General features: G+C 36.3%; 1 protein-coding gene across 3 annotated transcripts; it reads right to left on the bottom strand.

Moving 5' to 3' along the window:
• Positions 1-2384: 2384 nt before the first annotated feature.
• LOC145007977 (coiled-coil domain-containing protein SCD2-like) lies at positions 2385-12871 on the bottom strand. Of its 3 annotated transcripts, XM_078966590.1 has the most exons (18): positions 12321-12454; positions 10827-12232; positions 7473-7633; positions 7322-7397; positions 7197-7238; positions 7067-7129; positions 6743-6792; positions 6619-6646; positions 6369-6443; positions 4649-4759; positions 4470-4530; positions 4242-4358; positions 3918-4039; positions 3740-3815; positions 3624-3665; positions 3405-3445; positions 3070-3196; positions 2385-2798 (listed from the first exon to the last, which is right to left on the bottom strand). In XM_078966590.1, exons 2-18 carry the CDS (start codon positions 10842-10844, stop codon positions 2722-2724), a joined length of 1287 nt encoding a protein of 428 aa, XP_078822716.1. In that variant the 5' UTR covers positions 10845-12232; positions 12321-12454; the 3' UTR covers positions 2385-2721. The 3 variants fall into 3 exon arrangements, with proteins under 3 accessions (XP_078822716.1, XP_078822715.1, XP_078822717.1); XM_078966589.1 differs by lacking the exon at positions 10827-12232 and having other exon boundaries at positions 12321-12871; XM_078966591.1 differs by lacking the exons at positions 10827-12232; positions 12321-12454 and adding an exon at positions 7768-10703.
• Between the last annotated feature and the right edge of the window lie 3726 nt (positions 12872-16597).

The following is a 16597-nucleotide window of genomic DNA, read 5'->3' on the forward strand; positions in this document are numbered from 1 at the left end:
CCAAACTTTTGGAGTTTGGGCCGTAAACTCCCTTATGTCCGCAAACTCATGCTTAAGGCATGGGTTTACTCTTCATTATTTCATTTTCCAACTTTCATACTCAAGAACTCCTAACTTCTCTCTCAAGTACCATCACACTCTTCTTCCAAACTTCTAAAAATGTAAGTTTTTCTTCACTTGATTTGTTGTGATACCCTTTCCTCTAGTTGTTATACATCATTTCATCCACAAATTCTTTATTTTTACTTAGATCTTCAAGTGTTCTTCAAAACACCAAGAACACACACTAGTGTTCTTGGACCATAAACACCCAAACAAGCTTCTATATTGTAAGTACACTTGTCCTAGCTTATTATATACTTGAATGAACTTGTTTAGGTCTTAGAAACATCAAGAAATCCGAGTTGGAAGAGAGTTTACGGCCAAGGCATCTCCCAAGGCCGTAACCTCCATATAAGGGTGCAATGTTGCCCTAACTTCCTTCCCAATGCTTAGGACTTGGACTAGAACCATTCACCAATGAACTAAGGACCTTAAACTTCGACTTTGTGGATTTTTCCATGGGTTTACGGCCGTAAACCCACTAGGGCCGTAAACCCTAGGCCGTAAACTCCTTAAGGAGTGGTCCTTGGGTCGTAAACTCAATTGCAATGCCTTACACTCCTTTGATGCAACCCAATGGCCTTCTAACACTTAGACCGAAGTGTTTTCCATGTTTTAAGGTGTTTATACTTGCTTAATTGGTGTGTTAATCACTAATTAGATACATACATACATATATATATATATATATATATATATATATAAATAATGAAACATACAAAGAGTCAGCTCATACATGAGTCAATACATATTATAAACAATACATACACTACACTATACAACTGAACATATTATAATGAGAGTCAGAGAGACCATACTACTCACTAGGCAGAGAGAACATACACTAATACATACTATTCATACACACTGTACTATACTAGAGAACTTACTATGATGAGAATCAGGGGAGACATACACTACGCCAATACATACACACTATAACATAAATGTGAGGCACTACTTCGGGGCATGGCATCTCTGTCATGGCTCGTCTTGTATCCAGAGTCTCCTGAAGGGAGAGCGTGAATTCGTGTATAGATCTATACTGGACTGACCGTCCTACACCTTGCTGCTAGCTACAGTGGGACCTGCAGGTCTTCGGGTGATGAATGTCATAACATCTCGACATCTTCGAGCGTCGTGTTTCACTAGGTCGATCAAGTATTGTTACAATTACATCACATTATACCTTAATTAACAATTGGTTTAAAGTAGTTAGTACAATAGTTGTTATAATATTATTATACTACAGTACTTCATTATTTTTCCATTACATCTACCTTGTGACCTCCTCACATAAAGGGTAATGTAAAACTATATTTTTACTAATGATAGTCACGTTTAGGAAAAATACTCGCTTTTACAATGAACAAACATACAGTACACTCGATGCCTTGGTAGAAGGCTGCTTTTAATGGAAAATATATGATTTTCTAGGAGATACAAACAATTACTACAAACATTTTATATATTTTTACACTCAAACTCTTACAAACATTTTCACACAAATTATGACACTAAATATTTATGAACTCACTAGCTCTAATGCTGATAAACTCTTTCAAAATAACTTGTATTCTCAGGTCTTCAGTACACAGGCACCGAGGCCAGCTTTTGAGAAGATGGAGCACATACAAGACTCATCTTTTATTTTGATTCATATTTTGGTGTCTTCTTTACTATAAACCACAGAACACACTTGTATTAAAATTATATATTTAATGCAATGGATGATGTTGTTTACTTCTTTACTATTATTCTGTGTTGTGATACTATACATCACGTCCTCCGTCCCATAACGTTTCCATCATTCTTGATCGATGGAGAAGCAAGGAAAAAATGATTGGGAGCTGTTTGAGAGTCAGATAAATTGAAGGCGGGGAGGAGAACTGGTGAAGGCAGAGATGTCGACAACTTCGGTTGATGTTGGGCTCTTTTTTGGTGATCAGGAGGAACATGAGGGTGAGAGAGTTTGAGGAGATGAAGGGATGGGTGAGGTGGAGGTATGTCAATGCAATGAAGTGAGGGGTGATTTGTAAGGTTTTAAATTGATTTTCCTTATTTAAAAGGGGTATTAAATGTTTTCAATAATTACTAAAATTAAATAAGTAAATATTACTATTATACCATCAAAACAATTTATTAATTATTTAATATTTCTTGAATTTTGATTGGTTCTCTCTCTCTCTCTCTCTCTCTCTCTCTCTCTCTCTATATATATATATATATATATATATATATATATATATATATATATATATATATATATATATATACACACATTTAAAAAGAATTCCATACGGGTAATCAGAGACACAGATGTTACATTTGTGGTTGATGTTGTAATGTTACAAAAAAAGCCTTGTCCATTTCAACTATTACTAGCTCAAATAGTTTAGGTTCTCCCAAAGAGCATCTTAACAACACAATTTCAACACTAACCATTCGAAATGGAGATGCTTATACTTGACCAAAAATAATCCTCATTTAAGATCCATAACTAGGTTAATCAACTAAGGAACGTGACTTTCTTGTTACTATATTATCAAAGAATAAAACATCTCTATTAAGATTCCAATGTTGAACATTTTTTGGTATGCTTTGCACTGATGTTATATCTCAACTTCCTGGCCTTGATGCTTCCCAGAGGCGATGCTCAATACCTAATTTTCTTAGCTCCATCAACCCTTGCTCAACTGCACAGTAATCATATAAAGGGTTAAATGCAAGAAATAGCAATATACTTTTATGTATTATGACGGTATGGTCTCCTGGTTTCGTTTCTTTCTATTACAGCATTGCATTTAGGAGAATTTTCTTATTAAGGCATTGTACTTTGGAAAATCTACCCAGTGAAATGCATTTTGTATTTAGAGATTATTGCTAGAACATGGGTATATTTTTCAAAGTAGAATGAAGGCACAATGCTCGATTTTTTGCATTTAACCACCCTGATTATTTGGTTACCATCAACCGCATCATGTGAGGTGGGCGAATGTGCGCTGCGGCTAATCCAAAATTGAAGCCGTGCCTTAGCGGTTTCCTCCTCAATACCATGGCCTTTGGCTCTACTCCAAAAATATGTAAGCCATGCCTGTAAAGAGACATGAAAAAGGATCAACAACTTCTTTCTTTCTGTATAATACATATGACATGATTGTTTGAATGTTTGTTATATATATAATAGATTGGACATTATCCAAATGTTGAGATAGTGTAAATAGCATATTTAATTTCAGTGATTATGGATTAGACTGGAATGCCAGAGACACTAATGGAGGCAGACAAACAGGCTTAGTTACCTCTTTGAAGAGAACATCTTCAGACTCCTCTGGGCTCAGTTCTGCAAGAAACATAACACATTTTTAGGTCTAGAGTAAAACAAAAATTATTTACTATATAGAATAAGTAAATTTATATTTTTTTAGTGTGACCTAACCTTGGGTTCTTAGTTAATAATAATAATAATAATATCCATCCAGTTTGGTTAGAAATTTTTCGTATGATGGAGTATAACTTACCAAATGCCTCCATAAACTTTGGGTCGCCAGAAGACTTGGCATCTGCATAAATTATATATACAACAGAAAATATGAAAAAGGAATTACATCTTGAACACAAGTTTTACATGAAATACCTGATATAGACATAGTGAGGCGAGCAGAGTTTAGACGGCGCAGTTGGGCCAGTGCAAGCACAATGCCATCTTCAACCTATGCATGTTATTGTTATTCTTAAGTTATGTCTGTGAATCACATCAATATATATTACATATAAATAAATAGGGAAAGTAGGAAAAGCAATAGAAAACCAACCTTCAAGCAAGAAAGCTCCTTCAAACCCATTTCAACAGAGAGCATACTCTCAATATTCCCTTCGCTTGTTAAATCATTCAAGTCCCCAACAACCTTACTCCTCCTTTCCAGATTCTCGTCACCTGTTCAATCCATCCAACTTATTTAATAACGTTTTTAACTTGTACGTTTTTTTTATTTCTCGTAAATATATAGAATGGGGTCTATTTTGGTCTCTTGTAATTTATTATAAATAAATAAATAAATAAAAGGCTGGAACTGAATGCCTTTCTTCCTTTGCAGACATGGCTATATAGATAGTAAAGGATGAGTGGAGTTACTAGCCTTTTTCCCAGCATTCTTCCTTTGCCTTTTGGCCAGCTGAAACCACAACTTCAAAGGGAAGAGGTGCCAAAGATGACCAATACTCATGCTTAGACACGGCAATATCACCACAAATGCCTACAAACCAACCAAATGAATCTCATAGATAACAGTTTAGGCTTTAGGCTTTAGGCATAAACAATAACAAACTGGTTCTGCTTGCTTGTACTACCAATAGTAATATCATACCATGTCGCACGGCTAAACCCCAGTAGCGTGCAAGCCAGCACCGCTTAAGTACTACTTCCTCCTGCAATAAGCAATAAGCAATAAGCAATATCAATATGATTATGTTATGTTATGTGTTGAAAAATAATAGCATAGAAATCCAAATTCCACATACATATTACATATTACATAATACATACCATCTCACTCTGACTCAAAACCATCCTTTGTGTCATGGACTGAAGTGCTTTAACTTCAGACTCAATTCCCTCAAGTTGTTCCATGACACCTGCTTCCTCATCTTTTGCTTTCTGTTTCATGTTAATAGAATACATTACTTACCACATCAACTTCCCACATTTTCCAAATAATTTGGTTGTTATCTCACTTTTTTAACACCAATATATGTATGCTTCAATTTCAAAAATGAGCATGGAACTTTGCAATTACACATTTACACCAAATGAAAGGAAAAACATTGCAAGAATTGCCAACTAACCTAATTTTCAAATGAAAAACAAAATACAAGAATGCATTGTGCATTGTGCATAATATTAATGAAGAGATTCTGACAATCAGTGAAGCTGATGAATTTCTAACACCTCAAAGAACTTATAGCTCGATACAAACTTTTAGTCATTTTTTAAATAAAAATAAATGCTTTACAAATTAGGGTCCCTGACAGAGTACCTCCTAGCAGCTTTTGCAACATTGCATAGCTATTGCCTATTGGGAAATCTCAAGGTTGCAAGTATATATTTGTCTAGGTTCACCATTTGGACCAAAGGCAACAATGATTTGTGAAAGAGAAATATCAAAATGGTTATTTTATGTTTCTTATGAAAGTACAATGATAAAGTTTATGATGAAAAATAATGTAATGATTATTTACAATGATTAAGCATGATTATTGATGAAAGATAATGTAATGATATAAGCATATGAGTCTACTCTACGTGTCAAAGTTCAAACAAGTAGGTTTTATGCATCGTCATCACATATAGTTTCAAACATGGAATGGGATTTAGATATTGCATGAAAAGGGGCATTTTATTGCCAAGGATATGAAGTATGTATTTTATGTTGAAAAGAAAGCATAATTTATTATTATTGCATAACATGTCATGAGCTTATGGTCCAATCCACCGGACAATGTACCTGTGGCTGTTACAACACACACACAAAGTGACACTCTATATAAGGTGTTTGCATGAAGTGAACAAGTCAATCACAGTGTGGTTATGGTAAGTATGTAGCATCAGTCAAGAATTGATCATTAGGACAGCAAAGCGGATTTGATTAGTTCATCCCAAATAATAAGTGGACATAAACTGTAGGATGCTTCTGGTTCTAAGATGTGATAAGAATGTCAGCTGCTTAAGATTAAGTAAATTTGTCATTACTGTATCTGTATGGCTTATTGCTAAGCATCAAGCTCACACATAAAATCTAAATAATGCAAATGGGTAATTCCCTCCTTAAAAGTCACAAACGTTGTTAATAAATATTCTAATTCTAACATAAGTAAGCTGCTTCCATATGGAAAGGATTGGAGGACAAATTTTCCAGAATTTTTCAATTGGGTGAAGGTTCAAGTTAGTCATGGAGACAACATAGATTGGAACTGAAGCTTAAGACAAGCAAGCATTCAAACAGTGAGTTAGACTTAGAATGGAGGGAAATGGTGGCTTGTACTTAAGCTGCTTCTGAAGATATTTATCTTGGTAAAACCTATTTCTGGTGAGAATATATAGAGGCCAAAGTCTTTTATGTAACATAATTACTTCAAACATCTCAAGTGTTTGAATTTATACTTGCATTTCCCACATAAAAGCTAATGTTTAAATTTATAATCCATGACCTTAGATTGCCACAGAACTTGTTAACATTCAAGGACAAAAGATAATTTGATCCACCTACCTTAACTTGAGAGCGAAGGGATACAACTTGTTCATTAACACCATCTTTAGCTTTTTTGGCCTCTTTCAGTGCATCCTGTCAATGATGTACAAGTAAATCAATGGTAAGAAGTGTATATATATATATATATATATATATATATATATATATATATATATATATATATATTATCAACTGTCTGAAGGTCAGTAACTTCAAGAACATTAAAATAAAAAAAATAAAAATAAAAACATTTAACAGATATAGCAACCTCTCTTTGGCGCAATGCAGCTTCCTTCCTAAAAACACATTGAAATTGCATAGATCAGCGTTGTGGAGAAGGCAGCAATAAAGAGAGTACAATGACACTAATGCATTTGATAGGAATTATTAACCTGCTTAACAATTTCGCTTCCAAAGATATTCCTTCACCAAGAGCAGCCACCTAAATGATACGTCGAAAGATTAAGAATGATAACTACCAAGACCATATCAACTCAAGAAAAAACTAATAGCTAGTGAAGTGAATAAAAGGAAGGGCTCAGATTTAAAAATACCACCAAATAGGGATATGAGTGTCATAGCTCTTGAAGTTCAAAATAGTGAAAATGATTAGATTAGAGCATATTTATTATTTCAGTGGGAATGGGAAGTATGTATGTAACCTTTTAGATCCCAATATATGACAGACACAAAATAAGAAGAATATGGGTGAGCACCTGCTTCTCAAGCTCCTTAACCCTCATCTCTGCATCCTGACAACTTTCTTCAGCAAACCTGAGCTGTACAATATAAATTGAACAATGAAGACCAGATATATAAACAAAGAATACCACAATTAAAACCCACCTTCTCAAGGACATTGTCATTCTCTTCTTGTAGCATATCAAGCTGCATGAAATAGCACAAGTTAACGAATTGTACATCGCTGAAACTGAAACGGAAGGAAACAAGAAAAGTTGATTACAACATACTTCATCACGAAGTGCAGAAGCCTCTCGCCTGTCTCCTGCATTTTTCAAGTTAGTTTCTCCTATTTCCAACTGAAATCTGCAATTCAACAAACAAATCATGGGCTAGATTAGCGATCATGACAGACTTGGACTTGAGTTGCTTCTGTTTTACCTTTTGTCTTTTTGTTTGTTGGTTGGAGGATCAATAGGAGGTATAGCTATCGGGGTCCTCAAAGATGTTTTGCTTGATGGCAGCATGCTATTTGTTTTTGATGGCCTTCCGGTCAATGTTATTGGTGCCTGGCTTTCCTCAACAATGCTCCTAGCTACTAGCTAACCAAAACAATGCAAACCTAGCATTTAGCTTGTTTGGCTATAACGAAAATTTACAAAAACTAAAACTATAATAAGTAGCATATGCAATTATGCATTGTTAAGCTTATCCATCAAGGAAGTGAAGAGGTTACCATTCAACTGATCATCAATATAGAGACAACGGTCTCTATCCCACATGATTTCCATCCAGACCAGAAAGGTTTTTGTCATAAAGATACATAATGTCACATCAGATTAAACCTTTGGGTTGAAACCATGAATGTTGCAACTTGCAACTTAATAGCAGTTAGGATATGTCCATCCTCTTAAATATTCACTCATTACTCTAAAACAGTTAGAAATCTTTATTTGAGGTGGCACGACCTCTAAGCAAAGTTTATAATATCTTTATCCTAACACTGTCTCTACAATGGTCTTAAGAGTACAATCTCAACCCCGTTACTATCTCTAAACGATTCTATGTGGTTTCAGGTCAACGTCTTTGGTAGTAGCTCTGACCAAAGAAGTCTCTCCTTAATCCTTGTATGCTTGTTGAGTGGATGAGTTTCCACACGACTTGGTAAAAACAACATTTATGGTCCATTTCCTATGAGTTGTCTCACATGGTTGTTGCATCTTGACACAAATATGTCACAACTTCTAAAGCAACCCTAACCCAACGAATCATACCACTTTAACTCCAGCAAAGATGGAAGGCATGAGATCTAAAGGCCTTTGTTGCATTTGTGATGAAATATATACTTTTGGCAATCGTTGTAGGGATGGCAGGATGAAAACACAAAGGCAAGTAAAGAAGAGGTTTAACCAACTGAATTTGCACACTTATCTTTGCAACGCTTAACTGAAAAAGGTAATTATCACTAGGCATGCCAGGAAAAGGGGACTACAATTATTGTTTGACATTAGTATTACCCATGAATTCATGGATGTTGACTTGGCTAAGAAACTTGGGTGCAAAATATCAAAAAAGGGTCCTATATCAATAGGAGTAATAAATGGGGACAGGGTAAGTATGCAACACTTTTCAACTGATGTTTTTCTCATTCCCTTACGGTAATGAGATATAATATTGGATGGTCCATGGTAAATTAAATTGAGGAAGGTCCTATTTAATTTTTTAAATCACACCATTGAGTTTCAAATGCAAGGCAGAACTTTAGTATTAAGGGATGTTGCCATGTTGGTAATCAAAAGATGAAGACAATAAACTAGTGAACAAGGCAAAATCTGTGTGTGTGTGTGTGTATATATATATATATAGGTTGTGAATGAAATTACAATTCTTCTCCTGAATATCTCTTTATCTCCATTTCTCGATTATGTTTTACTCATCCTACTCATCCTCATTAGCTATTCTTCTCATCAACATTTCTGATGATTGTGGTATTGGTTATCGTTGAGATTATTCATGTATCCTTAGCAACTAATTTTGCTTTAAAGACAAATATTGATGCAAATGGGTTAAAATTTTCTTATGCATGCCTACTTGGATCCTACAGCTCACACACCCTTACAAGGTCTAATAACTTCCAAGTAAATACATCTCGGTATTAAATGCTTACTTCTAAAATTGAGAATCTCTTCGTAATATAGCCTCCTCAAAGGTGTTTACGTCTCCATTCATATTTGTGGTAAATATGACCCCTCTCGTCACTTTCTTTAGTGTCCCTTCAATCCTCTTTCCTTTCTAGCTCTCGTACTTTATCATGGTGTGTCCATCTTCCTTGAGGTTCCCGAGTTCTCATGCGATTATACTTAAGTATCAGGAGGATTTAAGCTTCCAACATATTTTGAAAGCCTATCTTAAAGAATTTCACAACTCTCGATTCAACAATTAGACTAAATATGAATTTAATAGCTTTGCCTCCCAACTTAGAGTAGGGATCTATCTTTTTATTACCAAACTACTTGTTCGGGAATAAATAGTGATATGTGTTCGTGTTCGATACCATTATCAAGCACAATGTCTTATTTTCTCTATGCAACATGCATTTTGCGCTTCTCTTAGGCTAAATTGTAGTTCAGGTTGTTGACGTGTTGGCCTCTTAAAGTCCCCCTTCTTTGGTCCTAAATTCCTTTTAATTAGATCATTATGGATGCCCTATTATAGCTAAAACTTTGTGCTAGAACGTGATGTGCATTCCGTCTGGACCTACCCCTCTTTATCCTTATTGTTAGCCTTTTCTTCAATTTGAAGATGCTTCAAATCATCTAAGATGTAATCCTCGTACTTTTTATCACTTTTTGGAAAAATCCTTCAACGAGTGTGAGTTATGCAATAATGGCAACCACCTAGAAGATTTCTCGAAGAGATGTGGAAAGTGCTTTCAATTTGCTAATACCTATACTAAGACATAAAAAAGTCTTAGTACTTAGACACTGGGATACGTTGTTGAGGCATAAGGTCATTCAGCATCACTAATGCCTCATCCTTCTTTTGAATTCTTTGTTTTTTAATTACCGCAAGAAATCGTTGGTATAGTCAAGCATTAGTGACAACATGGGTTCCAACACGTAGAATATATTCAAGACCACCAATAAGAACTTCACCTTATCGGCCCATCTCGTATGATTTGTATCCATCAAACATGTCCAACTTAACGAAGTCTTGATTCATAATGCGAAAGTAGGTGGAAGAAGCCCTGCCTCGTAAAATTGTATCCATCAAACCTGTCATACTTGACAAAGTCTTGATTCATGATGCAAAAGTTGGTGGAAGACCAACTAATTATTTATCGACCGTTTAAGATCGTTGAACTTTGGTGTTGTTAGATTCAAGATAGATTATGATTCTACGCTACCATATAAATAAGAACAAAGGGTAGAAGTGGAATGTCTTTTTTACAATGATAGAAAAGTAAGTATAATACGTAATAAAACTTCTACGTTGATTCTTGATATCAAAAGAAGTAGCAAAAGAGCTCACAGATTGCAATCTTGACCTTAATGTTTTAACGACACTCAATATGTTGTGAGTTCTCCGCAAAGGGAGATGCAGAAAAAGGGAAACAAAAATATGTGTTAACAAGCAGCACAAGGCTGACAATGAGCAACATAAAATCATAAAAAAAATAAATAAATAAATAAATAAAATAAAAACTGAGGATCAGAATAATGCAGCAGCTGAAATCAAAGGTCACCAATATGATGATATATTTATACATGTAAAAAGGTATCAACAAAACCGTACCTGGATTAGAGTTTTCATTTGAGAAACTTTCGACCCATGATTTTTTTACCTAGTCGTTAGCAGCCAGCCATCATGCTTCCATGAGTTTATCTTCCTCTCCAAATCATATGTATGGTTCACGAGAGGCTCCTCATGCATTGTTCTATGTGGACTCGCATACATCACAACTTGCAGCCATGGCCAAGGCATGCAATGGTGCTTTAGACCTCCAGGTCAAAAATATTATGGTTCACGATTGAGGGTCACATTGTTCACATATATATATATAGGTGATTTCGCGTTGAGGCAGGCGTACACCTCAACTGATTTTTAAAACCATGGATACACTTAATTTTTGCTTTTCCATCTTCTTAGGACAGGAGAAACACACAACCAAATCGATCAACTCAAAGGACTTTTCATCCATTTGGTTATAAAAAAAGTAGCATCCTGACTATAGTTGACGGTTGGGAGTGCAATTCTATAATGGAAGTCTTGATTCAAATCTAGGAACACCGACACTGCCCATGGGTATAGCACAGGTCTGTCATGTTATTGGTACAGTTTACCATCTCTTTTTAGTTGCCACATGCCATGGATGTCTATGTAGTTGTTGAATGAACATGTCTTTCACTCTTTTCTATATGTGTCTGCCTCCGCACAAAATTAAGTACACACTTGTAAGTGGAAAAGGATAGCATGCAAGATGTGAATCAGTTCTCACACATGCATAATACTAGTACTTAATATTATGTAAAGGAATCTCTCAAACCAAGTGTGGTAAGAAAAAGTTCTGGTAACCAATCACCAGATGGTAAAATCTACAAAATAAAAGAGTTTTGTGGTTAAATATGTACAGCTTTACCCCCTCTTCCTACATGGCAGATATATTTCTTTACAAGGGACTCAAGCTTCTCATGTATTTATTTGGTGTAATAGCAACATAGGATTTAACTCCTCTACAATCTACATAACCGTGGGTGGACACACAATCATTTCATTCTCAGATTTTGCATATGTTACAATGCACAAGGCACTTTTCTGATCCAAGGCTTCTTCCAACTAAAAAGAAGTTAGAGACTTTTGAAAGGAAGCTACATCGTATGCTTCTAGATTGTTGTCCACCTATTTCTGCTGTCATCTGGTCCAACGCAAGATTGACCAGGTAAGCATGGTTAACGCAAGATTGACCAAGTAAGCATGGTTCCTTTGGGTGGCATTTCCAACATTATGAGGATAAGATTCTAATTTCCATCATGTGAAAGAATCTGACCAGGATAAACACCCGTCAGTCATTATTAACTTTAAGATCCCATCATTTGTTTTCCATTCCACAGCTTTGCTTTATGTTTAGATCATAGATTGTTAAAGCTCTCTAATCGAGTCCATTTTCACACTAGATCAAGAACAACTGCACCATAATATTCCTAAACGGTGTAATATAAAAATGTAGTCGATAACTCTACGACAACACAAGTCAATTGAAGTCAAAACATAAAATTAATGTAGGATTACCGAAGGTGAAGGGGATCCGGTGATCTTATTATTGCTAGTAGCAGGTGGAATGGAAGGCCTGGTAGCAGTAGCAGCAGCTTTGGCAGTTGTAACTTTGTTAGCATTAACGGGAGGCCTCCTGTTTATAGAGGGGGGAGCAAATCGGAAGTCAAGATCATCGTCATCGTCGTCGTCGTCGGCGTCAATGTCAGTAGCCTGAGAAGCCATGACCTGGGCGAGACGTTGAGCTGCAGCTTTGGCGGCGACGTTTTGATTGCGCTTAATGTTCGAAATGCCAGTAGTGGAGGATGAACGGGAATGGTGATAACGTCCCGGAGACATGACCGGAGATGAAGAAACGGCGGTGGTAGTGGGGGTGGCGCTAGATTCGCTGCTCCATTTGCGTGGGTAAACGGGACTTGAGGTGCGCCCCTGGTCCATTTGAGAAGGATAGTTGAGTGCAGCGCCTAGATCTCAGTTGAAGGTTTGGACTTTGGAGTTCGGAGAGAGAGAGAGAGAGAGAGAGAGGGAGAGAGAGAAAATGGAGACGGTAGCAAGTAATTATAACATTACAGATGATACATTTGAAAATATTCCCTTCCCCATTATCCGTTGATGTTATCAACTTATCATACACTTTTTCGTTAATACCTAGTTAAATATCGTAATTTTCTAAATTTATGCACAAATTTTTTTTTTTTTTTGAAACTAACGTGTTTGAATTTTAATTTTAAATTTATTATATACATAATAAACTAAGTTGATACCTGTGGAAACCGTTTCACGGGTAAGAAAGAAAAACACTATTAATAATATTAAATCATAACGACGAACCAAAGAATTACAAAAAAAAAAATTATTAATTTATGATAAAAGCAATTTTAGCAGGAGAGCATGTTACTTCACGGGGAATTAGAAACATAATTATGTGGGTGTGAGTGAGGCATTCAATAACAGCCAACTTTGCTATATTTACCCAAAATATCAACAAACATATGTATGATTTTAAATTTACAATTAGCATGCTTAATAAATACCAACACAGTTAAGCCTCAAAAAATACAATATATCTTAGTTTCATTCAGTTTCCAACCTAAAGTAGTGAGAGTTAACAATACAAAATTAAAAAAAAATCAAAATTATGATGCACCCATGGTTCATATGTATTTATAGTTGATATTTAAACCTTCAACTTCAACAATAGATGGTGTACCTGTGCTCCATATGTATTTATTTATAAAAAATAAAAATAGAGTAATACTTTGTAATAACAATCTTATATTTTCTAAAAGCCAATTTTTTAAAAGTAGTTGCTAAATTCAAATAAGGTATATGTTTTGGGTATCATAACAGTAAATAAAAAAGAAAAAAGAAGGAACGCAAATTGTACCATCTTCCATTTTTTTGATTAACTAACACTTTAGAGAATGTAATTTCAAGCATAAAAAGTAAATATATATAATAATTTATTGAACCGATAAAAAAATTTCAAACAACTTTTATTAAGACATCAAATTTTAACAACTTAAAGCCAAACCATCTAATTTATTTATCAAACATGAAAGATTACAAAGATAAATATTGTCTATACTAATATGCTATTGCATAACCTAAGTAGTACCCAAAGATCCTCAGTAGTATAATCAATGCTAAGTATTCCAGTTTTTTGATAATCTTCGGTCTCCCAACTTGATGGGCCAAAGAAAGAGTAAATTAGTCATTTCAGCAACAAACTAAAAGGAAAATTGGTCATTGCAGATGATAAAATCCAGGCTACTAATCTGATGGGCCAAAATAGTCATTTGGGGAGATAAAATGAAGGGCAAATTGGTCATAGCCTATAAAATAAACATCAAACTTTTTATACTTCTGATTTACAATTGTTGATATATGGTCCATTAGCATGACCTAGACAGCTCTGGCGCGCCAGCCTCACCTGACACCCATTGTCAGCCTCGCTAGGGACTCTCCTGCTAGTTTATATGACTAAGTCCAGTCCAATGTCATTGACCGCGTACCAATAACATCGGACTGGGGTGGGGGACTTGTTGATATATGGTTCATTAGCATGGTCAGGACCGCTCTAGCGTACCAGCCTTGCCTAGTGCGCTCCCGCCAACCCTGTTTGGCTCTCCCCTGCCAACCTTGTTGGAGTTCTCTCGTCGGCCCGGCCTGGCGCTCCCTGGACTGGCTCTCTCTTGCCAGCCTTGTTGGGGACTCCTTTGTCAGCCTTGTTGGGGAGTCTCCCGCCAGCCCGGCCTGGCGCTCCCTTGCCAGCCTTACTGGGGACTCCCTTGCCAGCCTTGTAGGGGACTCTCCCGCCAACCCGACCTGGCACTCCCTGGCTTGGCACTCCCTTGCCAGCCTTTCCTGGTGCGCGCCCGCCAACCTCGCCTGGCGCCTCCAGGCGGCCTCGCTCAGCTCTTTGCTAGTTGAGCCTGAATTGGGTTGGCCCAAAGCCTAGCCTAATTCCCCTTGACCTAATTATCCCCTATTGTGACAACCCGAAGTTTGCTCCATTGCCGTAACCCGTTTTCGTCCATAAAATTCATCTTTTTTGAATTGTTTCTGTTTAAGCTTTTAAATTAAGTCATTATTTTTTAGGCTTCTATTATGACTTAATTGGTATCCAAACACGTTAGAAACTCATGAAAACATCCCAAATTTTTATTTAGAAAATTATTAGTTACGACCACGTTGAGTTACGGCAAATTAATCGGGTACGACCAAAAGTTGCGGTTAACGTCGGTATCGAGTAGAATTTCTCCGGGCCATAAACTCAACCCCTATATAAGGGATTGAGTGACATCATTTTGAAGCTTTTTCTCTCTCTTAAAACACTTTCTCTCACTACTCTCTCTCTAAAAACTCGAGTTTGATCCAAAAACCCCCCTTTCAAGCTTCAATTTGGTAAGTAATATATCCTAGCTTGTTGTTAAGCTTTCTTATCATGCAAATCTATGTTTGAATCACCCAAAACACTCAAGAACATGTGTTTATGGTTTAAGAACCCTTCCAAAACCGTGAACACCCCTAAAGAGGGTTTTGATGCCCCAAAACCCTTCCAAATTACTCCTAGTGCTTAGATATGGCTTAAAAACTTGCATGCATGAGCTTAGGACCCCAAAATCTCACCAATTGAGGTATGGACATGAGTTTATGGCCCAAGAACATTCTTGGACCGTAAACCCTCATTCATGGACCATAAACACCTTTTTAAGGTGTTAAATTGCCCTTTAACACCTCCAAAGGCTTCCATGAGCTTCCATGAGTGCATAGAACCTTATATTCCTTCATGAGATGCACCAAAACATACACAAATGAATCGAATCCTTCATGAGATGCACCAAAACATACACAAATGAATCGAACTTGAGTTTACGGCCCAAGAATATCTCTTGGACCGTAAACACCCCTCCTTAGACCATAAACACCCCCAAAGGGTGTTAAAGTGCCTTTAACACCTTGTATGGCTTGGAATTGGACCTAGAACTTTGTATGCTTAACCTACAACCACTAAAACCCATGAATCATGGATAAACATGAGTTTACGGTTGTAAACTCATGTGTTTAAGGTAGTAAACTCCCCAAGAACATCTTCATAAACCGTAAACTCCTTATCCAAGGTCATTTCAAGTCCCGATCACTTCCTAAGCCATGAAATCAACCCTAGAACCTTCCCGTGTGCATTGTAAGACCAATTGGCATCCAAGAACACACCACCCATGAGTTTACGGCTGTATACTCGTGGGGATATGATCATTGGACCGTAAACTCCCCTAAGGACTTATTCTTGAAGAGTAAACTCCATAATTAGGCCCCACACACCCTTAAATGCCACCCGGGTCACTCCTGACACTTGGAATGAAGTGTTTTTCGCGTCTCGGAGTGTATATTCTCAATTAATTAGTAGTACAAAGCCTAATTAGATACAAATGTGTATCCTTTCGTATTACATAGGAACCTCGCATGCGTTCAAGCCCCGAACTGACGTTTAGCATCCAAACAGACACATTCCACGATTGGTGAGTTCATACCCCTACTCTTTTTCCATGTTCTTCAAATGTTTTTAGGGGGAATACAAGCAAAAGTACAAAGAAATCTTGTACTCAAACTAATTATTTCAGTTCAAATGTTTATATTCTGTATGTTTTTAATATCGAAAACTGTGTTAAACAAATAATTCGAATTGCAGAGTTAGCTTTCAGACTAATCATAGATTTCTTGATAAAGTGTTATAATCTATGTTCTATTTCATAATTTACAAATAATTTATACCAATCATCAATTAGGATTAA

This window comes from Lactuca saligna, chromosome 8 (assembly GCF_052625555.1).
Source record: "Lactuca saligna cultivar CGN05327 chromosome 8, ASM5262555v1, whole genome shotgun sequence".
NCBI lineage: Eukaryota > Viridiplantae > Streptophyta > Magnoliopsida > Asterales > Asteraceae > Lactuca > Lactuca saligna.

Coding starts and splice junctions, on each gene's coding strand:
- LOC145007977 (XM_078966589.1), bottom strand. CDS start 12,740: ATGGACCAGGGGCGCACCTCAAGTCCCGTTTACCCACGCAAATGGAGC. Junction 4,531..4,648: donor TTTTGAGTCAGAGTGAGATG/GTATGTATTATG, acceptor TGCTTATTGCAG/GAGGAAGTAGTACTTAAGCG. Junction 4,359..4,469: donor GGGTTTAGCCGTGCGACATG/GTATGATATTAC, acceptor GTTGGTTTGTAG/GCATTTGTGGTGATATTGCC.